A 26,481-nucleotide genomic window follows, 5' to 3' on the forward strand; every position below is an offset into this window, starting at 1 on the left:
GTCTGTGTGTGTGTCTCTGTGTGTTTGTCTGTGTGTGTGTGTGTGTCTGGGCATAGTGTGTGTAGAGGTTGGGTGAGAGAATCACTGCTGAAGGAGGCAGAGGCCTCAGCAATTCCCAGGGGCCTGAAACAAAGACAGAAAATAAAGGGAAAGGAGGGACAAGGAGGCAGGACTGAGAGGGGAGGGGACAGAGAGGTGTCCTGGGCACAGACCCCGCCCATGAGCCTGAGAAGTGCTCCTGCCCCAGAAAGAGGCTCAGCACAGGAGGAGGAAGGACAGCACAGCTGACAGCCGTGCTCAGAAAGTTTCTGGATCCCAGGATCATCTCCACAGAGGAGAACACACAGGCAGCAGAGACCATGGGGCCCATTTCAGCCCCTCCCTGCAGATGGTGCATCCCCTGGCAGGGGCTGCTGCTCACAGGTGAGGAGAGGACTTCCTGGGAGAGGACAGGAGGAGGAAGCACAGTGACTGGCTGGGGTCTCCTGGGGAGGACGGGGCTCTGAGAGGGGACAGAAGGCTTCTGTTGGAGCCTTAACAGAGGAGAGGACACAAGAGAGGGGCAGGGGTCACAACAGGGAAATCACATTGAACTGGAATTGGTGAGAGGCAGGAACATCTCAAGTGTTCCATATTCCTGGTTAATCATCACTGGCTGCTACAATTTGAAAAATGGTAATAATAACCATACCAGATGACACTTCAAATAAAAGCATAACCAGGGTATGAAACATTGCCCTTAGCCAACAATGTCAGACATTGGCAAATAAACCCCAGCAAGCAGAGGGCCCTGGGAATGCTCATGAACTCATCCACAGGAGTCTGCAGCCTGTCCCAGGCACTGGGGTGCAGCCAACATCACACAAGTCCCTGCCCTCACAGAGCTCACACTCTCCTGGGGAGGAAGACAGACACACAAAGAGATCTAGAATGTGAGGTCAGGTGCTGACAAGAGCCCTGGAAGGAACAGAGCAGGGAAAGGTCAGAAAGGGAAGACCCAGGGTCTCCAGAGGAGGTGTCAGGGGAAGGGTCTCCCAAAACACCTGATGTGAGCAGGATCTGAGGGCAGTGTGGAGGGAGCCGCGAAGAACCCTGAAGAAGAGGATTTCACACACGGAAATGCTAAGGTCAGAGGTGTTGAAGAAATGGGGGCTGCTGACCTTGACTCAGTAGGGGACACACACACACACACACACACACACACACACAACCACAAACTCCAAAGCAGAAGTCCCCGTTTTTCCACTCCAATACACAGGTTGTAATATTGATTGATGTTCTCTACCCCATCCTAGCCTCACTTTTCACCTTCTGGAACCCACCCACCACTGCCCAGCTCACTATTGAAGCTGTGCCATCCAATGCTGCAGAGGGGAAGGAAGTTCTTCTACTTGTCCACAATCTGCCCCAGGACCCTCTTGGCTACAACTGGTACAGAGGGGAAACGGTAGACGCCAATCGTCGAATTATAGGATATGTAATAGCAACTCAAGTAAATATCTCAGGGCCTGCAGACAGCGGTCGAGAGACAATATACCCCAATGCAACCCTGCTGATGCAGAACGTCACCAGAAATGACACAGGATCCTACACCCTACAAGTCATAACGCTAAATCTTGTGAATGAAGAAGTAACTGGCCAATTCAGCGTACATCGTGAGTGATTCCCCATGACCTCTGGGTGTTGGGAGGTCAGTTCTACTTCACACACACAGGATTGTTAGGCCTGGGCTGTGCCTGTGTCCCACTCTACATTACATCCCACTTTAGGGTTTGGACATGTAGTGCAGGACCCACACAGGGAAGATAGACTTCCACAGATCAGAATTCCTTTCCTGCATCCAGACCCTGCAGACACTCGCGGCAGAGGAAGGACAGTCTGATGGCGGGGGCTCAGCAGGAGGAGATCAGTCTCAGCCAAGCACCCCGTGCCCTCCCCATGGACCTGACCCTGAGAAAGACTAAAGAACTGGGTCAGGGCCTGACCTGAGGGGCCCCCTGGGATCCTCACAGAGAAGCTCATCCCTGGACGCCCCTGCTCCAGACCCCTGTCCCAGGATCCTGACTCCAGGTGACCCCAGGGAACCTGTGCCAGCACTGGGTTGTGGCCTCCTGGGCAGGGCCAACTAGGAGCAAAGATTTACCAGCCGTCCAAGGGCTGTGGCTTCTGGAGCTGCTCACCAGCCAGGGCTCAGACCCAGAGCCTAGGTAAGGACAGAGTCTTGTCCTTCACCTGAGACTCAGAGTGGAGAGGACAGATGGGCAAGCTTCTTAGGTCATCAGCCAACTGGCCTGGGAGGCTTAGGAGACTATTATTTATTTTAATAGAAGCTTATTATTGAGAAGAAATGGAGGCACAGGAAGACACAGTCACTGAACCAGGGTCACACAAACACGAGGGACAGATCAGGGTCGCATGAGGTCTCTCTCCAGCCACAGCCCCGTCCTCTCTTCCACAAGAAAGCAGGGCTTATTGTGTTCCATGGACCCCATGGTCATCCATTGACTCAAATCCTTTCTTCCTGGGCATCCAAAGCTCAGAGAAGTGAGAGCAAATAAACAACTGATTAATTTGTACAGAACTAAATCACCTGCCCCAACTGTCAGAGCCGGTGCGAGAAATGTCCAGGCTCCCTCTAAGATCCTGACCCCACTCACTGAACCTGAAATCCTGTTTCCTGATGTGTTGCTGGCACTCCCATGGGAGGACAAAAGAGAAGACTTTGCTTTCTCTCCCCACTCACACCCTGCACCAGGACAGGCCCCACATGTGACACACCCTTGATCGTTCTCTCATGAAGGAGAGAGGGAATGAACGAGAGAATGAATGATTCAAAACCTCTTTAGAGACTAGATCCTGGATGGCCAGGCAGGTGCTGTCTGATGGGTTTACTGCCTGTTCCACACACATCTGTGTCCTCGTGATGGCATCATTGTGATAAATGGGGTCCTTCGGGTGGGGAGACACATGAGCCACTGGCATTTCACTTAGACTCTAGCCAATTTGCAAAAACCTAATCAAACTCTACTTGTGTCTCCTGAGGTCAAGAGAAAATGAAGACAGCATTGCACATGCCTATTTTGGGTTCCTCTCAATCTTGCCTAACTCTGGGTAGGAATTAGGGGCAGGAAACTTTCTAAATTTACTAACATAACACACATCCCTTCTCCTAATTTGGCATTGTTCCTCCCTTTATGGAACTGACACACCTAAGACTTCCTCTCTGACCGGTTGTGTCCTCCTAACAGGACTCACGTGCCTCCCTCTACCTGGGAGCTGCCAATTTCAAGTGTACTTCAGAATCTTCCTTTGAGCATAATGTGATCCTGCTGGAATTCACAGGACACGTAAACCTTATTTTGTTATCAAAAGAAATACTCCTCCCACCAATTGATTTATATCTGTGGACAATTAAGAGCAATTTCTACTTATGGAAAAAATTTCATGTTTCCTCCATTTTGTTTTTGACTGTAGTCAGAACATAATATCTAAACTCCTGACAAATTTTAAAACGCAAATTACAGTTACACATTGACCATCAAAAATCCAAAATCTGAAATGCTCCAAAATTCCACGTTTTTTGGCCACTAATGTGATGCTCAAAAGAAATGCTCACGGGGGCATTTTGGATTTGGGATTTTCAGATTTGAGATACTAAACCGGTATGTATAGTGCAAATGTTCAAAAATTTTAAAAAGTTAGAAATTCAAAATACTTTTGATTCCTAAGCCATATGTATAAGAAATACTCAATGTGTATGAACTATAGGCATGAAGCTGTACAGCACATCTCTAGAACCTCCTCATCCTGTGTAACTGAAACTGCAGACTCATGAACAACATTCCATTCCACCCACTCCCAGCCCACAGCAACCACCATTCTACTACGTGATTCCATGAGTGTGACTACCCTAGGAACCTCATGTAAGTAGAATCCTACAGTATCTATCCTGTGAGTGACTTATTTCACTTTGCATAGTGTCCAATGGGAGAAAATATTTGCCAAACTTCTTCCCAAATTTCTCTCATAACTGTCAAACACCCATGGTCCATGACAGCCAGATTTCCAGCACTTCATGCTCCCGCTTCCCACCAGTCAGTTTGCATTTGCAAATGTCCACATGTATTTATGGGAGGATCCGCAGCTCCTCACCTGCCCTCTGCAGGGAAAGAAGGGACATTAAAAACCAAGGAAAGGAAACATGGTTCTGCTCCAAAGCCACCTGCTCTTGCCTCTCCCCTTCACTCCTTCTGGATCATTCCTTGAACTCTGCTCTATCTTTAGAGGTCACTGGCCCAAGTAAATCATGATGAAACACCTGGGAAACACTGCCCTACCTTGTGGCTCCACTGCCTGATGACGGAACCGACCTCCAGGCTTGCCCCTGGGCTCCCCTGTGTTATTTCTGTTGAAATACCCAGTCCCAGGTCAGACTGCCCAGTATCCTCAGGAATTAAGGAAAATGGCAAGTCCCATCGTCTCCCATCTCTAGAATGTTCTTGGAAACAGAACTCTCAAAAACACACCTCAAGGGGCAAAGTAGGACTGTGAAGCTGGAAGGGACCCAGCACCTATGTTCCAGGTGAGGACCCCAAGGTGGGCTAGGCAGGCAGCCAGTCAGGGAGGGACGAGAAGAGACACCAGGATCTGTAACTCCCCATCCTGGGTGTGTCCACAACCCAGCGCTGCTGCTCAATTCACACTTGAGAAAGTCTGTGCTTCTCCCACACAGAGAAGGCGGCCTCATGGTCTCTGAGCCCTGATCATCGTGCGTCTGTCTTGTGACACACACACCTGCCATGGGCTTTTAAGGACTCGAGTAGGCTGAGAGGTGGGAGATGCCAACTCTGATTGAAAGATGCCTGTGGAGGAATCAAAGGTGCCACACAGAACGATCTTCTCTCTGTTCTCTGCACAGCGGAGACTCCCAAGCCCTCCATCTCCAGCAACAACTCCAATCCTGTGGAAGACAGAGATGCTGTGGCCTTAACCTGTGAACCTGAGACTCAGAATACAACCTACCTATGGTGGGTAAATGATCAGAGCCTCCCAGTCAGTCCCAGGCTGCAGCTCTCCAATGGCAACAGGACCCTCACTCTACTCAATGTCACAAGGAATGACACAGGACCCTATGAGTGTGAAATACAGAACCCAGTGAGTGTGAACTTCAGTGACCCAGTCACCCTGAATGTCCTCTGTGAGTATCTTCTGTTCCTCTGTGGCCCAGGCCGCCAGCCCAAATCCACACAGCCAGAGGCCAGGCCTCTCAGTCCCTCTCAGCTCCAAAGATGCAGATCCCCACCCCTAGACACCCAGCTGGTCATGACTTTCTACCCCAGGCAAACATGGGTAGGCCCAGCCTCGACCAAGAATAAGAGGGGAGGGGTGTCCCTGTCATGGGAGACTTGGGGTCCACATCTTCTGATGGGAGAAACAGGTAAATGTCTTGGACTGTGTCTCAGTAGACACAGAGGGGGTTTGGTTGGGAGTTTAGGGTTGTGGCTTGGCTCAGAGGGACACTGTTGCCCTTCTACAGACCAGGAGCTTCCCCTTCCCTCTGATGACATCACCTGTGGCTTTATTCTCTTTGCTCCAGATGGCCCAGATGCCCCCAACATTTCCCCTTCAGACACCTATTACCTTCCAGGGGTAAATCTCAACCTCTCCTGCCATGCGGCTTCTAATCCACTGGCACAGTATTCTTGGTCTGTCAATGGCACATTCCAGCAACACACACAAAAGTTCTTTATGCCCAACATCACTGCAAAGAACAGCGGATCCTATGCCTGCCACGCCACTAACTCAGCCACTGGTCGCAACAGGACCACAGTCAGGATGATCACAGTCTCTGGTAAGTGGATCCTTGGAGCACTGGCAGTATGTTTTCTGGTAGAGTCTATCTGGCTTTCAGAGATGAGCCAGAAAAAAAGTTTTATTCCCAGCCTGTGTCCAATGGCACAAGCAAATCCCCAATTTTTCTCCTAAACCCTCCCAATTCATCTCTACAGACTCTCTTCTGCCTGTTTTTCTGATTTCTCTTGGCTGACCTTGGGGATGACCTGAGAAATGCGGAAAGGGGCATTCGTCAGCCCCAGAGCCCTATGTCGTGGAAAGGGCTTCACAAAGTGGGAGCAAGGAGGGTCCTCAAGGTCAAGTTGCTTTTCTTTGTCACCAACACATGGCACCCCCTATGTTTCTGTTACCCCTTTGTTTTCTTTTACCTATGCCATTAGCTGAAAGAAACATCCAAGGCTTTGAAACAAGCCACAACATTCTCCAAATGAGAGGAGGAAGCCCCTTGGATGAGGGAGGAACAGCTCAGACTCTGCTCCCATCTCTGCTCCCAGCTCCCCTGGTGACACCTGGGGAGTGACCGGGGTGTACAGAGAAGGTGCCCAGGTGGCCCGTCCCAAATCTGGCTAAATCAAGTTGCCTGTTGAAGCCAAACCTCCCCCAAGTCAGGCTGCAGAAAAATGGGAAGACAGGGAGCCTCCAGGAAGACTCCTCAGCTGTATCCTGGCTCTGAAGTCACGGGCTGCATGAGGCTGTGGGCACAGCACGGAGGACAGTGAGTGATGCACACTTGGAGACATAGGGAGATTCAGCCACAGGGGTTCTGCATGGGAGGGAAGGGGCAGTGCCAGTGTGTATTTATAAAGGTAAGACTACCAGCCACTATATATATATTTTACATGAGACCATTAACTATGTCTTGTCTTTTCTTTTTTTGTTTTTTTTTGAGATGGAGTTTCACTCTTGTTGCCCAGGTTGGAGTGCAATGGTGCGATCTCGGCTCATCACAACCTCTGCCTCCTGGGTTCAAGCAATTCTCCTGCCTCAGCCTCCCAAGTAGCTGGGATTACAGGCATGCGCCAACACGCCCAGCTAATTTTGTATTTTTAGTAGAGACGGGGTTTCTCCATGTTGGTCAGGCTGGTCTTGAACACCCGATCTCAGGTGATCCGCCTGCCTCGGCCTCCCAAAGTGCTGGGATTACAGGCGTGAGCCACCATGCCCAGCCACCATTAACTATTACGATGCGTGCAATTTAGTGTTGTGTAACCATCACCACCATCCATTTCCAGAACTTTTTCATCTTACCATATTAAATAAATTTCTCTACCCAATAAACAGTAACTCTTACTCCTCCTCCCCCAACCCCTGGTAACCTCCATTCTACTTTCTGTCTCTATGTAATTGACTATTCTAACAACCTTATATAAATGGAATTGTATAACAGTTCGCCTTTTGTGTCTGGCTTGTTCCACTTAACATAATGTTTTTAAGGTTCATCCATTTTGCACCATGTATCAGAATATTCTTCCTTGTTAAGATTGAAGAACATTCCATTGTATGGACATACCTCATTTTTCTATCCACTTATCTTTCAATGGACTTTTCAGTTGTTTTCACCTTTTGGTTATTGTGTGACTAATGCTGCTGTGAACATTAGTGTACAAATATCTGTTCAAATTCCTTCCAGTTCTCTTGCACATATGTCCAGAAGTGAAATTGTTGGATCAAATGGTAATTCTTTGCTTAATTGTTTGAGAAACAGCCATACCATTTTCCACAGAGGCTATAACATTTTACACTTCCATCAGCAGTGCACTAGAGCTCCAATTTTTCCACCTCCTTAAAAACACTTGTTTGTGTGTGTGTGGTTTTTTCTAATCAAAGCCATCCTAATGTGTTTGAGGTATTCCATCATTGCGGTTTTGTTTTGCGTATCTCTAAGTATTAGTGATGTTGAGCATCTTTGCATGTGCTAATTGGCCATTTGTATGTCGCCCAGGCTGGAGTGCAGTGGCGCGATCTTGGCTCACTGCAAGCTTCGCCTCCCGGGTTCATGCCATTCTCCTGCCTCAGCCTCCCAAGTAGCTGGGACTACAGGTGCCTGCCACCACGCCTGGCTAATTTTTTGTATTTTCAGTAGAGATGGGGTTTCACCATGTTAGCCAGGATGGTCTCGATCTCCTGACCTCGAGATCCACCCGCCTCGGCCTCCCAAAGTGCTGGCATTACAGGCGTGAGCGACTGCCACCGCGCCCAGGCAGTCTTTTGTCCTTTTTTAATTGGGTTGTTAGATTTTTGCTGTTGTGAATTTGTAGTAGTTCTTCATATATTCTGAAAATTAATCCCTTATCAGACATGATTTGCAAATATTTTTCCCACTTCAAGGGTTGCGTTTTCACTTCCTCGACAATGTTCTTTGGTGTATAAAAGTTATTGATTTTCATGAAGTTCAACTTATCCATTTTTTCTTTTGTTGCCTACGCTTTTGTTGTTATAACCAAGAAACCACTGTGAAATCCAATGTCGTGGAGTTTTTTTCCCTGAGTTTCCTTCTGAGAGTTTTATAGTTTTTACTCTTACATTTGGTCTTTGACCTACTGTGGGTTAGTTTTTTGTATATGGTGTCAGGTAAAGGTTCAGCTCATCCTTCTGCATGGATTTCCAGCTTTCCCAAAATCATTTGTTGAAAAGACTACACTTTCTTCATTGAGTGGTATTGGCACCCTTATCAAAAATCATTTGGCCATATATGCAAGCATTCCTTTCTGGGCTTCCTATTCCATTCCACTGGTTTCTATGTCTTCCTTTATGCAAGTACCACATTGTATTGATTACTGTGGCTTTATAGTAAATGCTGAAATCAGGATTCAGCATTTTTTCTCAAGGTTCTTTTTTTCATGATTGTTTTGCTATTTTGAGTCCTGAAATTTCATATGAACTTCAGGATAGATTTTTCTCTTTCTGCAAAAAGAAAAGTCATTAGAATTCTGAAAGAAATTGTGTTGAATCCATAGCTCCCTTTGTGTAGTATTGTCCTCCTAACAATACTGAGTCTTCCAATCCATAAAAACAAAATGTCTTCACATTTATTGAGGTTGTCTTTAATTTCCTTCAGCAGTGTTTTCTAGTTTTCCGAATACAATCCTTTCACCTCTTTGGTTAAACTTATCCCTAAGTATTTTATTCTTTTTGATGTTAATGTGAATTAAATTTTTTTCTTAATTTCCTTTTTAGATTGTTCATTGTTAGTATACAGAAATGCAACTGATGTTTGCACGTTGATTTTGTATCCTGCAACATTACTGAATTTATTCATAAATTCTAACAGGTTTTTTTCATCTTTAGAGTTTTCTACATAGAAGTTCAAGTTAGCTGTGAACGGACAGATAATTTTACTTCTTCTTTCTAATCTGAAAGTCTTTTTTTTTTTTTTTCTTGCCTAACTTCTCTGGCTAGGACTTGTAATACTATGTTAAACAGACGTGGCAAAAGCAGGCATTCTTGTCTTGTTCCTGATCACAGGGAGAACGCTTTCAGTCTTTCTCTATTGAGTATGATGTTAGCCTTGGGCTTTTCATATACTGCCTTTATTATACTGAGATGGTTTCCTTCCATTCATACTCAGTATGTTTTTATTAAGAAAGAATATTGAATTTTGTCAAATGAAATTTTTATTCAAACTTCCTACTAATTATAGGTCTATTTAGACTTTTTGTGTGTGTTTCTAGGAATTTGTCCATTTCACCTAGGTTATCCACTTTATTGGCATGCAGTTATTCATAGTATTTTTGTAAACAATATTTCTCTAGAACTGATATATAATATCTCCATTTTCTTTTCTTCTTTGTTTTTCTCTTTTTTTTTTTTTTTTTTTTTCTTTTTTTTGAGAGCAAGAGAGAGAGAAAGATAGAGTCTCACTCTTTAGGCTAGCCTGGGCTGGAGTGCAGAGGTGTGATCACAACTCACTATAGTCTCAACCTCCTGAGCTCAAGTGATCCTCCCAACTCAGCTTCCCAGGTAGCTGAAACTACAGGCGCATGCCACCATGCCTGGCTGATTTTTTTTTTTTTTTTTTTTAATTTTGTAGAGACAAGATCTCCCTATGTTGCCCTGGCTGGTTTCAAACTCCAGGCCTCAAGCAATCCTTCCGATTTGTCTTCCCAAAGTGCTGGGATTGAAGGTGTAAGCCACCATGCTGGGAGTCCATTTTCATTTCTGAGTATAGCAATTACAATCTTCTCTCTTTTTTTTCTTAGTCAATCTAGTTAATGGTTATCAGTTTTGTTGATCTTAATTTGAAGAACCAACTGTTGGTTTCATTGATTTCCTCTACTGTTTTTCCATTCTCCATTTCATTTATATCAACTCTAATCCTTATTACTTCCTTCATTCACTGTGTTTGGGTTTAGTTTGTTTTTCTCCTATATCATAAAGTTGTAAATTAGGTTGTTGATTTATTTCCTCTTTTGTAAGTGTTCACAGTTACAAATTTCTTGCACAAGATTCTTAACTTCTCTGAGCCTCTGATTTCTCAACTGAAAACTGCAGTAACAGTGTTTGCTTCATAGCATTGTTTTAAGGGTTTAATGTAATCATCAATGAAACCTTCAGCAAAATGCCTCACACAGAGAAAATGTTTCATAAATTTTAGCTGGTATATTACTACTATTATCATTAGCTTCAAGTTGGGTAGTCCTAGAATCAAATCTCAAGTCTACTTCTCACCAGTCATATGACATCAGGAAAGTTTTTTCGCCACTCTAAGCCTTTGTCGTCTCATCTGTAAAATGGAAATAATGTCTACGTGACAGGATTATTGTATAAAACAAATGAGATACAGGTAAAGTATTTAGCACAGGGCCTGGCCCATAGGAGGCGCCCCTCAACAGTAGCTAACATAGCATTAATAATCAACCTGAGTTGACTGGTGAGGGCCAAAAGTAAATGGTTCCAATAGAAATAAAGAAACAGATGCAAAAGGTTGTGTGTGTGTGTGTGTGTGTGTGTGTGTGTGTCTAAGAGGTATCTTATGTAAACACACACACATATTTAAAAAAGAGGCAACACAGAAAACACGAGGACATGGTTACTGGCTACATGTGAAAGAGACAGAAAAAAAACTAAGTGCAAAGAATCAAACCAAGTATGTTAGTTTTTACCCAATGAGATGCAACCAAGATGAGATTAGACATGCAAGATAATTTATTAGGAAAAACACCTGTGAGGGAAAGTGGGGCAGGTGTGAGAGGAGCCCAGGAGAGCCCTCAGACCACGATGCAGATTTGATTCCTGTGAAGGAGAAAGAAAAGGAAGTTTTAGATAGCAATACAGTTCTAAGTGAGTTTAGGCAAGGCTGATGGGGCGTCCTCCAACTAGTCACCCGTCAGAGTTAAACAGAGTCTCACAATACTGGGCTTGCTTCCATACCCCTTCTGGGAGCTCCTGGAAAGAGAGGTCTCTGTGCAAAGGAGGTGGTCAATTTGGAATGCCCTGACCTGGGCCTTCTGTCAATCAACTCCCTGCCATAGAGACCTGCCAAAACTAAGACACTGAGAAAAAGATGCAACCGTGAAAAGGTGGAAAGTTCTAATGACACATAAAATAGCAATCAGCTTTTTCACATCACAAAGCCTTCAAAAATATCTAAGTAAAGAAAGGCCAGGATGAAATTGACAGAGGCCTGATCACCAGCCTAGAAACATGGTGAGAGGGAAAAAACCCTGCAAGAATATAGATGGCTAATCACCTCCCAGCAACCTTCCCACGAAAAATAATGTATTCCTTGAAAAAACAAGTAGAGACTACTTCATGCTAGGAACTAGTTCCTGGGGTACCCCACTGTAAAATGGCATCACCTTCATTCCTTCTTTTCTTTTCTTTCCATGACAGATGCTTCAGTACAAGGAAGTTCTCCTGGCCTCTCAGCTAGGGCCACTGTCAGCATCATGATTGGAATACTTGCCAGGGTGGCTCTGACATAGTAGCCCTGGTGTAGTTTCTGCATTTCAGGAAGACTGGCAGGTATGATGGCCTTTCCACTTGTCCTGTTTCCTGCAGGGTTGAGTGCCATGTTTGGGAGAGAGACCTGTATCCTGGGACTGGATCTCCTCCTCCTCCCAATAAACTCCTGCTTCTCAGCACTAATTCCTGCAGGTCTCTTCTTCCCTGGTCTGCATGCTTCCTGTACCCCACTGTCTCTTAGACATAATTATCCCCAACCTCTGCTCATTTGTTTCCCAGATTCAATACACTATGAAAGTCTTCTGATCCTTTCTTAACATCTCTCACTTGCATCATTCTCTCCATTCCCACAGACCTCAACGAACTGTTCAAAGTCCTGCTTGACTCCTTGTCTCCAGTCTTCAAAATCTTCCTTGCATATGACTGCCTCATTACCTTCCTAAAATCTAGTTCACTCACCTACTGAAGAATCTAAAGGGTCCTATTCTGGCCTATTTTATAAGTTCACATTTCTTCTCTTTACTAATCCTTCTCACTTCCTTTATCTCTACTTCCTAGTATAATTCCTCCATCCTAATTAGAACTGTCTTCCTACACATCCCTGCTCCTCTACCCCAAGTACACATAGAACTCTTAGTTCCAATGCTATGCTTAGAAACAGGGTAATTTCCCATCCACTATCTGAACTGTGGAATTACCCACATACCCTTCAAAACAAGTAACCTCTGACCTCATGGAGAACAATGACTCTCGCATTAATGTGTGAACCTGAGATTCAGGACACAACCTATGTGTGGTTGAGAACCTTTTCCTGATGACCAATTCGTGTGTTCATGAAAGATACAGAAATGAAGAAGGCAAGGTCCCTACCCCAGAGAACATACAGCCTAAGACAGGAGATAAGATATGAAAAATAATCGTGATACCAAAATAGAAAAAAGTAAATGCCACAAGAAATCAGAGAAATCTGATGGGAAATATAGCCACACAATGGAATCACTGAGAAACATTTTTTTAAATGATGCTCAAGCCCCACCCATAAATTCTGACCTACTATCTGGAGTGGGACCCAGGCATTGGTAATTTTTAAGCCTTCCCAGATGCTACTAACACATAACCAGGATGGAGAACTCCTGTTCTAATAGGTAGAACATGAGGCTAAAACAATGGTTCTTTAGCTGGGAGCATTAGAATTTCCTAGACAACTTTTTCAACATATACAAGCCTATACTTTGCTGGCCCTATTCATTAATGGGCTCCACCAAAAACTCAGTAATCCAGTTGAAAAACAGAAGCTAAGTGGAAAAGCTGCCTTATTTGATATGTTAAATTACATGGAAAGCATTGTCAACTGATAAGTGCTGCTAAACCTTCTCTAAGTTATATTTACAGATATGTTACTGATATGAGTGTTCCAAAAATTACATGAGATTCCTAGAAATCGAATATGTTATCATTCATAATGTCATATGCCACAGAAGTAACTAAATTTCTATGTGAGCCGTGTCTTTATCATAATGAACTCCCCTCAGAGTTTTAACCATAGTCGTTTTCAATCTTTGTCATTCACAGGCAGTTGTTTTTATTCTTCCTCAAAGCATTTGCAATCAGCTACCATTCAAAATTGCTTCTTTTTCAAGATTTATGGAAAAGACTCTGACAAGTACTGTCGAACACAAGTTTCTGATAACTTTAAGATCATACCACTGAACTGTCTAAGAACTTGCAAACAGGCTGATACCTTCATGAAATTGCCGACCAAAACACAGAAGGAAAAAAACATCAATTTCATTGAACTAAATAATAATGAGGATAATGTTTTTAAGTTTTTGTTTGTTTGTTTGTTTGTTTGTTTTTTGAGATGGAGTCTGGCTCTGTTGCCCAGGCTGGAGTGCAGTGGCGCCATCTCGGCTCACTGCAAGCTCCGCCTCCTGGGTTCACACCATTCTCCTGCCTCAGTCTCCCGAGTAGCTGGGACTACAGGCGCCCACCACCGCGCCCGGCTAGTTTTTTGTATTTTTGGTAAAGACAGGGTTTCACCATGGTCTCAATCTCTTGACCTCGTGATCCGCCTGCCTCAGACTCCCAAAGTGCTGGGATACGGCGGCCCATTTTTAAGATTTTTTATTTGAAAATTTGCCAATTCTTTAAGTGTTTTCTTTTTCAGATTTATGAATTTCTTCATCTTTTAAGCTATCTATAACTTACTGCCATTTGGTAAAGTAGAATTTTGTGAACAAAAATTATAACATTTACTTTTGCTCCCTACCTGACTGCCACAGAACTAGGCAACTATTCATGAGTATTCATATGTTTATTGTAATTCAGTTATTTGCACAAGTTCAGTGAGAATCTGCTATCTTTATAATGGGACATATTTTAAAACATCCGTTATATTACCAAGGCTTTGATTGGGCTGTTATATTTGAGAATATACATAGAATGATAGATTAACTGAGTGTCTAATCTAGCGTGTCAACCCCAAATTTTTACGTATGAGATCCTTTAGTCCACCCAATGGCTGACGTTAGCAGCATCTTTAACACAACTGTTTGTTCAAATGTACTATGGTCCCTTTTAGAGTCAGACTCCTAGACTTACTTGTTCTCACTGCCTGTTTTAATTTAACCCAGGCATGCAACGCTAGATAATAAAATTGCTCCCTATTGGCTGATCAGAAAGGAGTCTCTATAGTTTATGACGCTTCTTGTTGCACATGGACAAATATATCAGGTGTTACAGAGTCTCAGTTACAAAAACTAACAAACATGCTACTTGGTTAAAATGGCTACACTCATCTGGTTCATTCTTTGATCTGTTCTATTTTAGTTGGTTTGCATCTTGCCAAAGGTGCATACTCCAAACTCTTAACATTATCTTCCTCATTGTCATACTAGCGGTCTCCCTGGTGTGCTGTAATCTCTAAAAGTTTTAAATGTTTGCGTACTGCCATCCATCAAATATCAAATGGCCTCTATTTGGCTGGAATTACATAAACTCAAAGAAATGTGTGATCAGGAGGATATCATAACCTATAAATGATGGAAGCCAAAAATGATGATAACTGAGGGTAATGCTAATGCTTTAAGTTTTGGTCACACTCTCACTTAAGTGAGAGTCTAAAGACTCCAAATTAGAGCTACTCATGCTACATGCTACATACTCCAACTGGAATTTTAAGGAAGCAGATCTCAAAACAGACTAGTGTTTTCTGAAAACAGAAGATTCCAGTCTCCCTGAGTCAACATCATAAGGAAATCCCCTCTGCTTTAACATTTACCCCAAAAAAAAGTAACCTGAAGTACCCTGATGTTAACCGATCCATTTATTTCTATGGCTCTGTTTACTGGTTCCAATTTGACAAAACCCATTGTTCTGTTATTGTATTGCCCAGGGGGAGCTATCATTGTGTTCGTAGAGTGGGAGCTACCCCAAATCCTAAATCACAAATAAAAGCCTATTAGATCTGTAACTACATTAGTTGAAATGTTGTCTTTTGATGCATGTTCACAGCCAGCAATGGTTAGTGGAGTCTCTCCGGCTGCTGCATTTTCACCCTGACCCTCCCGCCTCCCTCTTTCACTTACAAGGATGCTTCTGATTACACTGAGCCTCCCCAGATAATCCAGAATAACCTCCCATCTCAACAGTGAAGTCTTTTTGCCAAATAAAGTAACATGCACAGGTTCCTGGCTGGATGATCCTGGACCACTCACTTCACCTCCCACAGCCTTTTCTCATCGGCAGCACAAAGATGACTCTTACTGTATCAGAAGATGACAGTCCAAGAGTAAATTAAGATGTGTAAGGTATTAGTCACAGAGCCTGTACCCAATGAGCACTCGGTAAACATTCCTTTCAATCTGTTCTTTTCACCATCTCATTTCTCTCATCCTCACCCATCTTCTTCTTCATCTCCTCTCTCTTCATCGACTTACACACTCTTAACTTGCCATTGAGAAAGAAGTCATGCTCCCCATTCTCTTGGGACTCTGCTGGGCTGTTCTCATGATAGAGTCTGCCATCCACTCAAGACAGCCCACATTATTTATACAAAGAGGTCTGTTTAAAACAAGAAGTCCTCTTTATGTTCACATAAATTGATACACACTTTCTCAGTCCCAATTCTGCCCTGTTAATTCATACATGCACTTCCGTATTTCACACTTCTTCAGTCTTTCTCTTCACAACCTATAAACAAGAGTAGTACTGAGACAAAAATAATAACCAGGGCTACAAGAGGGGATTCCTTTAGCAAAATGAATATTTTCCTTTAACAAGACGAATGCTTTCCTTTGACGAGATGAATGCTATGTGCAAGGTAGCCCTGAAGCCCGTTTCTGTACTTGGCTTACACCAAAGCCATTTGAGTCTAGGACACACTCTCAGGCAACAATTGTGACAGAAGCCACACCCATTCTGGGTATCCCTGCTGTTGGGTAAAGGCATTTTCACAGAATCTTGTGCATGAGTTACTGCTCCCCAATCCTTCCACTCCTGGAAGTTAAGCTGCTTCTGCTTAACCATCTTCATCTCCAGTTGGCCTGCTAGGACCCTGGCTGGAAAATACCTCCTCACCCTACACATCCAGGATGGCACCTTTTCCTATTCCCATAATCATAATAGTTTGCACTGACTTGGCACTCACTATGTGCCAGGCACTATTCTAAGATCTTTCCATGTAGCTAACATCTTCACAAAAATTCCTGCATGTTATCCCCATTTTTACAGATTAAAAAAATGAAGCAGGCCAGGTACGGTGGCTCACACCTATAATCCCAGCACTTTGGGAGGCTGAGGCGGGCGTATCACAAGGTCAGGAGTTTGAGACCATCCTGGCCAACATGGTGAAACCCCATCTCTACTAAAAATACAAAAAAATTAGTCAGGCCTGGTGGCAGGCGCCTGTAGTCCTAGCCACTCGGGAGGCTGAGGCAGGAGACTGGCGTGAACCCAGGAGGCAGAGCTTGCAGTGAGGTGAGATCACGCCAGTGCACTCTCGCCTGGGTGACAGATTGAGACTCCGTCAAAAAAAAACGAGGCAGAGAAGTAATGTACCCACTACCACCCAACTCCATAATTTAACCTCATCCTCCACTTCATCTGGGAAGAGGATACCCTGAGATTTCCAAGGTCTCCTAAATGACATCCACCTTCCAGAATGATTTTTGCCGCCTCTACTTTCAGGATTTGACAAAGAGCCAGGATTTTGTTTTCTGTCTCACCCTTCACTTATGCACCTGTTCCCTAACGCCACACTCACAATGGCACAGCCCTGCATAAAAGCTGGCTTTGAGGAATCTCAGTCTCTTTTGGAAAAAAACAGAGCCAGGTTCCCAGTCATTATAAAGTCAGTTTTACTCAACTGTCAACCATTTTTACAGCCATTCTCTGGTCACAAATGGAGTTCCCTATGAATAGAAAGTATAACAGGAAGGAAGTAGGAGAAGGGTGAATTCCTATTATGGCCACAAAGAGGAAAAGATTCCAAATCCAGTAGCAGTCATAAAACACACCCAGAGTGGGTGGCTCTGAGAAATGACAGTCCCATCTGCCTCTTTTCATGCCCGTTGGCCTCTGACTTCCTTCTCAGCCTGTTCTTCCTGGTCTTGCTTTCTTAGGTTAATACTAATGGCCTGGGAGCTGGGGCCAGACCTGGGCACACAGCACTGAATGAGGAGGGGGAGGTAGAGGAGGCAGAAAGGGAGAAGGGTGTTTGACTCGTGGGAACCTAACTCACCTAGGTACACATCACCTGGGTAGCAAAGGGATCAGTGAAGGCCTGTGCAAGACTCATGGTGGTCATCCAGAATGAGTGACTGAGGCAAGGGTCTTAACCAGTTAAGGTTTATGGAGCCAGAGCTTGAGAGTGCACCCTGGAAAAATACGAATCACGGAAAACTTCTGTGGGTGTGGTGTTCTCTCTGAAGAGGCTGCAGAAGGCTTAGTATTTATATATTTCCTTATGGGGGGGAAGGCAGGTAGAAAGAGATGGGATAGGTGGAAGAATAATTGATCTCATCTTGCCTTTGTTCCGTGCCTGGGATGATAAATATCAGAATAAAACTTAACAGGCTTTAGTTTTAGGAGCTAGATTTTGATTGCACACCTGAAGTTATAATTGACATGCCTTGTTTTATGAAACGCTATACATTTTGAAAGATTGTGAGGCCAGCAAAGAACTATTTAGAGGGCAATCATCTGGAGATCCCTGAGGCTTTCTGGCTTCCTGTTCTCCCCACTCCCCACCCTGCTTTTTTTTTTTTAAGAAAAAAAAAAACTCTGTCACCTAGGCTAGGGTGTAGTGACATGATCGTAGCTCACTGTTGCCTCAAACTCCTGGGCTCAGGAGGTCCTCCCACATCAGCCTCCCGAATAGCTGAAACTACAGGCATGCACCACTGCACCCAGCTAATTTATTTTATTTTATTTTTTGTAGAGATGTGGTCTCATTTTGTTGCTCAGGTTGGTCCTGAACTCCTGGCTTCAAGCGATGCTTCCACCTTGGCCTTTCAAAATGTGAAGATTTCAGAAGATGCTTCAGAGACTCTAGAAAAATGAGTCTATAGGCCGGGTGCGGTCTATGGGCAGGGCACCACACCTGCCCACCCCCTATATTATTCTAAATCTTTCAGAGAAATCACTGTTAAATACATGACTTTGTGGCTGTATGTTTCATCTGATCTTATATCACTATGAAGGCTCATTCCTAGGAAGTCATCTCCCATGGAGAAGGGGGTGAAGTTAAACCAGAAAAGGACCAAGGACTAATTATAGCAACAACAACAACAACAACAAAGTATAATCTTGGAATCCAATCGAGGATACACAACTGCCTCCTCGATTAGAGCAATTCTTTGGGCCATCGCCACTAACACTTTCAGTTGCACATTGGCTCACCTGTAATGTCTGCAGCAATCTATAGTATAGACTCATTTCTTTTTTTTGGTTTTTTTTTTTTTTTTTTTTGAGACAGAGTCTGGCTCTGCCGCCCAGATTGGAGCACAGTGGCACGATCTTGGCTCACTGCAAGCTCTGCCTCCTGGGTTGAGGCCATTCTCCCGCCTCAGCCTCCTGAGTAGCTGGCGCTACAGGCACCCGCCACCATGCCCGGCTAATTTTTTGTAATTTTTAGTAGAGACAGGGTTTCACCGTGTTAACCAGGATGGTCTTGATCTCCTGACCTCGTGATCCTCCCACTTCGGCCTCCCAAAGTGCTGGGATTACAGGCATGAGCCACCACACCCAGCCTATAGACTCATTTTTCTAGAGTCTCTGAAGCATCTTCTAACCGCAGTGACACTCTCACAGATTTCTCTGAATCTCAGTCCAAATCCAGTGATCATGTGACCCTTTTGTGTAGTCCATACATCAACAGGCACAAAGGTTCTTTATATATAAGTTGCTGTGGTTTCTCCAACAGTTTACTTAACTCGTCTAGTTTCAGTTTTCAGGGCTTGAAGAAAAGCACATTTTTCATTTCTAATATTCCAAAATGGAAGAAAATCTTGAAATCATTACTTTTGATACTCATAGCCAGGAAAGAATTTAGGATTCAGTCCAAATTATAGGCAAATAATAAAACTCAAAAATAATGAACAAGCCTAGAATTTAATAACAGTTGTACTGAAGTTTTCTTCTGAAACACAAATTTTTCTCTCTCCAGGCTCCCATTTTTATGAAAGACAAATCATAGTAGGACAAATGTATTTGCAAAATAAGTTTTAGTCTTATACCTGGCCTGATTATTTGCATAAAGTACAGCAACAATAGTGGTTGGCATAGAGAGTCTTTTTAAATTGGCTTTGCTGAGACCTTTTTCGTAAGGAATCTCAGATTAGACTTCCAAAAGCCTCTCAAGGCTATACAAGCCAGGGATTTATCTGTGCCTGTAGATACTTGTATGAATTACGTGAATTCCTCTTTTCTTGAGGTCTCAAAATAACTTGGGGATTCCTGGCCCTATCAGAAAGTGACATTCTTTTTTTTTTTTTTTTTTTTTGAGACGGAGTCTCGCTCTGTCGCCCAGGCTGGAGTGCAGTGGCCAGATCTCAGCTCACTACAAGCTCCGCCTCCCGGGTTTACGCCATTCTCCTGCCTCAGCCTCTGAGTAGCTGGGACTACAGGCGCCCGCCACCTCGCCCGGCTGGTTTTTTGTACTTTTTGGTAGAGACGGGGTTTCACCGGGTTAGCCAGGATGGTCTCGATTTCCTGACCTTGTGATTCGCCCGTCTCGGCCTCCCAAAGTGCTGGGATTACAGGCTTGGGCCACCGCGCCCGGCCGACATTCTTTACTTACCACAGATCATTAACTTTTTAAAGAAACTGCATAGACAAGGTAACCAGGTCAGTCTGTCTAAGAGGCTTTTTGTGAGTTCTATAAAGTCAATCTCAATTCCTCATAGCATTCTGGTCATATCTGAAAATATACCATTTCACTCAAAGCCTTAGTAAAATAACCAGTGTCTCCAATTGTGTCCTGTTACAAGAGAAAACAAATTCTTATGGAATTTATGCAAATACCTATATTGCCATAAATTAAGAATATGCACAAATAGTTTATTTTTGTAGAAATTGGGTAGAGAGAAAGATAAATCTTTCAAATTGTGCTCACAAAATTATACTTTACCCAATTTGTTGTACGCTAAAAAGCTCAAAAGGAAGAAAAAAAAAAAAAAACTTTTTTGACTTGGAACAAAACATTTAAAAAGTCAGCATGAAATTTTTTCATGACAAAAAAGGTCATGAAAAAATCATTTTAGTCCTGTATCAATTTACCCCCACATAATTCACTCTTGTTCCACTTGATGTTGGGTTAGCAATCATCATGAATACATTTATTTGTAACTAAAGTCCTGGGTTTTTTTTCCTAGTCCAGTGGCATGATCTCCATAGTTATGAGAAGCCAATATTCAAGAGTACTTGGAAGAGTCTGTTCCACAAATATACTTCAAATGTGGTTCAAGGACAGCAAAAAAACAATTTATGAGGGAGGTCATCCGGATATGCCTAGGGCCTTTTCGTCTTCTCCTGAGGCTCTGGCTAATGTACAATGCTTTGACACAAGGTTGTAAAGTAACAGTTGTTCATTTGGGGAAAAAATGAGGGTCTTGCATGACTCAATCTCCAGGCTGAAGTATCCTTTTGGTGAAATGAGTTTGGCAGTCCTGAGGTGTTTATTTTCCTTACATAATTTTAGAAGTTGTACTTTCTTGATATTGTCTGACTGAGAACAAAGGGATGAGAGTGGAAGGCATCACAGCTTTCTCCCATTTACAATCCCATTGTCATTCCCTTCTTCCTCTGCTGGGTTACATTCCCCTGTTGATAGATAACTTATTTACTGAGTTGTGTTCACAAAAATCCAAATGTCAGTTGAACTTCTTAAAGTCCTAAGCATTCAGTTCAGTTCAAGGTCATCTTAGTGATGACCAGATACAAATATTTTTGAAGATCTATAGAAAATTTTGATAAGAGAGTTCACACCACCCACAATACCTTTGGAACCACTGAGCTACAGGAATGAAGAGGAAGTAATCTGCTACATTTTGGGGACCTTTATGCTTGCACCTCATCCAATGCTCACAATGACCCTTTAAGTAGGCACTATTATCCCTCTATTCCAAGACATCAATTAACTTGTCCCTTATCTCACCTGACAAAAGGTGGAACTAGGACTCAAACTCACATATTTCTGAATCCTAAACTCAGGCTTTCAGCAAAAGACACTGTCAACAGAGTAAATAGACAACTTACAGACTGGGAAAACATATTTGCAAACTATGCATTTGACAAAAATGTAATATCCAGCATCTATAGGGAACTTAAACAAATTTACAAGAAAAAAAAACCCACTAAAATGTGAGCAAAGGACATGAACACACTTTTTTTTTTTTTTTTTTTAAGTGTAGTGGTGTGATCTCAGCTCACTGCAACCTCCACCTCCCGAGTTCAAGAAATTCTCCTGCCTCAGCCTCCCAAGTAGCTGGGATTACAGGTGCCCACCACCACATCCAGCTATTTCTTTTTTTCATTTTTAGTAGAGACAGGGTTTCACCATGTTGACTAGGCTGGTTTTGAACTCCTGACCTCAATTCACCCACCTCAGCCTCCCAAATTGCTAGGGTTACAGGTGTGAGCCACTCCACCTGGCGAACAGACACTTTTCAAAAGAAGACATACATGTGGCCAAACAGCATAGGAAAGAAAGCTCACTATCACTGATCATTCAAGAAATGTGAATCAAAACTACAGTGAGATACCATCTCACACCAGTCAGAATGGCTATTATCAAAAATGTCAAAAAATAACATGCTGGCAAGGCTGTGGAGAAAAGGGGGTGCTTATACACTGTTGGTGGGAGTATCAATTATTAGTTCAATCATTGTGGAAAGCAGTATGGCAATTCCTCAAAGAGCTAAAAACAGAACTACCATTTGACCCAGCAATCTCATTACTGGGTATATACCCAGAGGAATATAAATCATCCTATCATAAAGACACATGCACACGAATGTTCACCGCAGTACTGTTCACAATAGAGAAGACAAAGAATCAACCAAAATGCCTGTCAATGGAAAACTGCATTTTTAAAATGTGGTACATATACACCACAGAATACTATGCAGCCATAAAAAATAATGTGATCATCTCTTTTGCAGGAACATGGGTGGAGCTAGAGGACATTATCCTTAGCAAACTAACACAGAAACAGAAAAACAAATACTGCATGTTCTCACTTATAAGTGGGGATAAGGCTGGGCGCGGCGGCTCACGCCTGTAATCCCAGCACTTTGGAAGGCTGAGGTGGGTGGATCATGAGGTAAGGAGATCGAGACCATCCTGGGTAACACAGTGAAACCCCGTCTCAACTAAAAATACAAAAACATTAGCTGGGCATGGTTGTGGGTGCCTGTAGTTCCAGCTACTCGGGAGGCTGAGGCAGGAGAATGGCCAGAACCCGCGAGGCGGAGCTTGCAGTGAGCGGAGATGGCGCCACTGCACTCCAGCCTGGGTGATAGAGCGAGACTGTGTCTCGAAAAAATAAATAAATAACATTACATTAAATTAAAATTAAAAAATAAGTGGGAGCTAAATGATGAGAACACATGGACATAAAATGGGGAACAACAGACACTGGGGCCTACAAGAGGGTGGAGAGTGGGAGGAAGAAGAGGAGCAGGAAACGTAACTACTGAGTATTAGGCTTAGTAGCTGGGTGATGAAATAATCTGTACATTAAACCCCTGTGACACGGGTTTACCTACATAACAAAGCTGCACAAGTACCCTGAACCTAAAATAAAAGTTTTTTTAAAACCACAATGAAATTCAAACATCAACAATTTAATCTCTAATCCTTCTCCAATCAAAATTTTGTTTTTTTAAAAGAAAAACTTTTAATGAGCAGAATAAATTGATTTTTTCTAAAATATAATAAAATAAAACTCATGTTTCACTCCATACCATTGTGCCTACAGGAATTCAAAGAAAGGAAAGATGACTGCTTCTAACAGAAATAACTATACAGGCTTCAACGAAGAGACAGGATCTGAAATGGGCCATTAGGACAAAGAACAACTCAGGAGGCTGAGAACACAGGCAAGGGTATGATATGAACAGGGAAAATAATTAGAAAATGTTTGGAAATGAGAAAGTAAAATGTGGGTCAGGTCCTTCAATGTAAATCAAGGGAGTAGATTGGGGCCAGGCTATGAGGGCTCTGAATGACAGCCTAAGGAATGGAAGCTTCATCCTACAGATAAGAGAAGTCACTGGAAAGCTCTGAGAAGCCCACAAACATGACAAATAGCATTTCCAGGAAGATTACTCTACAATATTAGGCAAGATAACTTGGGAAATGGTCTTCAACTCTGGCAACTTAACAGAAATACCTAGATTTCTTCTTTGTTTTCCAAACTTTTCATTTTGAAATAATTTCAGACTTTCAAAAATGTTCCAACAATAGAGTCCCCATATACTTTCTGCTCAACTTCCCTAAATATTGTTTTAGATAACCACAGTGCAAACATTAAAATCAATAAATGATCACTGGCATCGTACAATGAATGAATCTACATACCTTATTCAAATCCTCTTTATCTTCCCACTAATGTCCTTTTTCTGGAACACAGTCCAATGTATGACCACACATTGCATCTCATTGTTCTGTCCTCTCAGTCTCCTTTAATTTGGGACACTTCCTCAGAATTTCTTTTGCCTTCATGACCTTAACATTTTTGAAAAGCATTGGCGTGTTATTTTGTAGAGTTATCCTCAGTTTAAATTTTTCTAATTTTTTCTCATGATTAAACTGAGGTTATGCACTTTGGGCAAGAAAACCAAAGAGGTGATTTTGTGCCTTCTCCATCCGTATTAGGATGCCCTGAGATGTCGATATCTCTAATTAACGGGATGTTAACTTTGAGCCCTGGACTAAAATTCCTCCACAATAAAATGACCATTTTCCTTGGAAGCATTTTTAACCAACCAATGGCTGGGCCACACCATGCACCAATCGAATCAGACATACTTGGAGAAGGCACAGACATTGGTAGGTTTCAAATGCCCTACAAGTGACTCTAACCAGTATCCAGGGATGGAAACTCAAAGTTTAGACAATGAAGATTAGAATCCTGGAAATCAGCTAGGAAGCCATTTCTTGGGCTTCTCTTTTCAAAAAGAACATCCAATTCTAGACACAAATAAATACATATGGACTTTGGCATGGACCCCTGGTAGGAAAATGAGAAGGTTAAAAATCCTCTTATTGAGAACATGATGAGTGAATAGACTGCTGTCTAATAAAAAGAGAAGGCAGGGCTGGGCATAGTGGCTCACACTTGTAATCCCAGCATTTGGGGAGGCCAAAATGGCTAGATCACTTGAGCCCAGGAGTTCGAGACCAGCCTGGGCAATATGGTGAAACCCCATCTCTACAAAAACAGACAAACAAATAAACAAAACAAAAAATGAGCTGGGCATGATGGCATGTGCTTGTGGTCCCAGCTAATCAGGAGGCTGATATGGGAGGATCACTTGAGCCCAGGAGGTGAAGGTTGAAGTGAGCTGTACTCCACTACACTTCAGCCTGGGTGTCAGAGTGAGACTCTGTTGAGAGAGAGAGAGAGAGAGAAAGAGAGAAGGCAGGACACTAAGTGAAGTGACCAGCCCTCCTGGCCTATTTTCCCTCCAGATATCAGAAACCCTGGCTTCAGTAATAGTGCACACCCATATATTTTATTTTCATAAGCCTGACATGAGCTCCTAATTGCCACTGATAGGGACAGAATTATGAATCATGTGATCCAAATATACGACCACACATGCAAAGATGCACACTTCCACATAGAGTTGAATGAACAATTCATAGACTCCAGATTGAAAGTACATGACCTCCCTTAAACAAACCTGTCCTCCCCATTTGGTTCTTTGTCCTTAATCTCTTCTGAATCTGTTGTAAATTTTATGAAATAGGAAAGTGTACACATCTCCTGCCACCAAGTTGTTTAAGTTAGAAAATACTGTGGTCAGGCCGGGCACAGTGGCTCACACCTGTAATCCCAGCATTTTGGGAGGCCGAGGAGGGTGAATCACCTGAGCTCAAGACCAGCCTGACCAACATGGAGAAACCCCATTGCTATTAAAAACACAAAATTACCCAGGCGTGGTGGTGCATGCCCGTAATCTCAGCTACTCAGGAGGCTGAGGCAGGAGAATCGCTTGAACCCAGGAGGCAGAAGTTGCAGTGAGCCGACATGGTGCCATTGTACTCCAGCCTGGGCAACAAGAGTGAAATTCTGTCTCAAAAAAAAAAAAGAAAAGAAAAGAATGTGGTAAACTTCCTTAGAGTTATTATCTTAAAGGGATATCATCAATCAATCACCTCCTCAGAGGGGCCATCTGATAAGATGAAAAAAGAAAACGCCAATTCAACCAAAACCCAGAGTCAGGAAGGAACCTGACAAGAGCAATCCCTAGGGTATTCACATGCCTGCCAGGGTCTGGTGCTGCTGGTGCAGGAGGAACTGCTGCTGGCAATAGCTGGAAAAAAAAAAAAAAAAGAGAGAGACGGCAGCTCTAACACTCAGGGGATAGTAAGAAAAGAACTCACTCAATTAGCCTTCAATTCTCACACAGCCAATACCCTTCCAGCCTCCCTACAGGGTCTCACTGGGAAGACTGGCACATAATTAAATGCCAATACATGGGCGAAACAATCTATAGAAGGGTAGGATCAACTGGGTCAGAAATGCTCATAAGGCCGGGCATGGTGGCTCACGCCTGTAATCCTAGCACTCTGGGAGGCCAAGGCAGGCAGATCACTTGAGGTCAGGAGTTCGAGACCATCCTGACTAACAAAGTGAAACCCCATCTCTACTAAAATACAAAAAAAAAAAACTTAGCTGGGCATGGTGGCACGCATCTGTAATCCCAGCTACTCGGGAGGCTGAGGCAGGATAACTGTTTGAACCCAGGAGGCAGAGGTTGCAGTGAGCCGAGATTGTGCCATTGCACTCCAGCCTGGGCAACAGAGTGAGACTCCTTCAAAAAAGAAAGAAAGAAAGAGAGAAAGAGAGAGAGAGAGATAAAGAAAGAAAGAAAGAAAGAAGAGAGAAAGAAAGAAAGGAAGAAAGAGAAAGAAAGAAAGAAAGAAAGAAAGAAAGAAAGAAAGAAAGAAAGAAAGAAAGAAAGAAAGAAAGAAAGAAAAGAAAGAAAGAAAAGA

At 43.1% G+C, this 26,481-nt stretch overlaps 1 protein-coding gene across 1 annotated transcript; it reads left to right on the forward strand.

The window, feature by feature from the left end:
- The first annotated feature begins 244 nt into the window (after positions 1-244).
- LOC105541634 (carcinoembryonic antigen-related cell adhesion molecule 8) lies at positions 245-14,438 on the forward strand. Its single transcript, XM_011982751.1, has 6 exons — positions 245-423; positions 1,296-1,655; positions 4,919-5,197; positions 5,597-5,851; positions 11,686-11,817; positions 13,330-14,438. Exons 1-5 carry the CDS (start codon positions 360-362, stop codon positions 11,775-11,777), a joined length of 1,050 nt encoding a protein of 349 aa, XP_011838141.1. The 5' UTR covers positions 245-359; the 3' UTR covers positions 11,778-11,817; positions 13,330-14,438.
- Positions 14,439-26,481: the final 12,043 nt, after the last annotated feature.

The sequence above is a fragment of the Mandrillus leucophaeus genome, unplaced genomic scaffold (genome assembly GCF_000951045.1).
Source record: "Mandrillus leucophaeus isolate KB7577 unplaced genomic scaffold, Mleu.le_1.0 Scaffold106, whole genome shotgun sequence".
NCBI classification, from domain to species: domain Eukaryota; kingdom Metazoa; phylum Chordata; class Mammalia; order Primates; family Cercopithecidae; genus Mandrillus; species Mandrillus leucophaeus.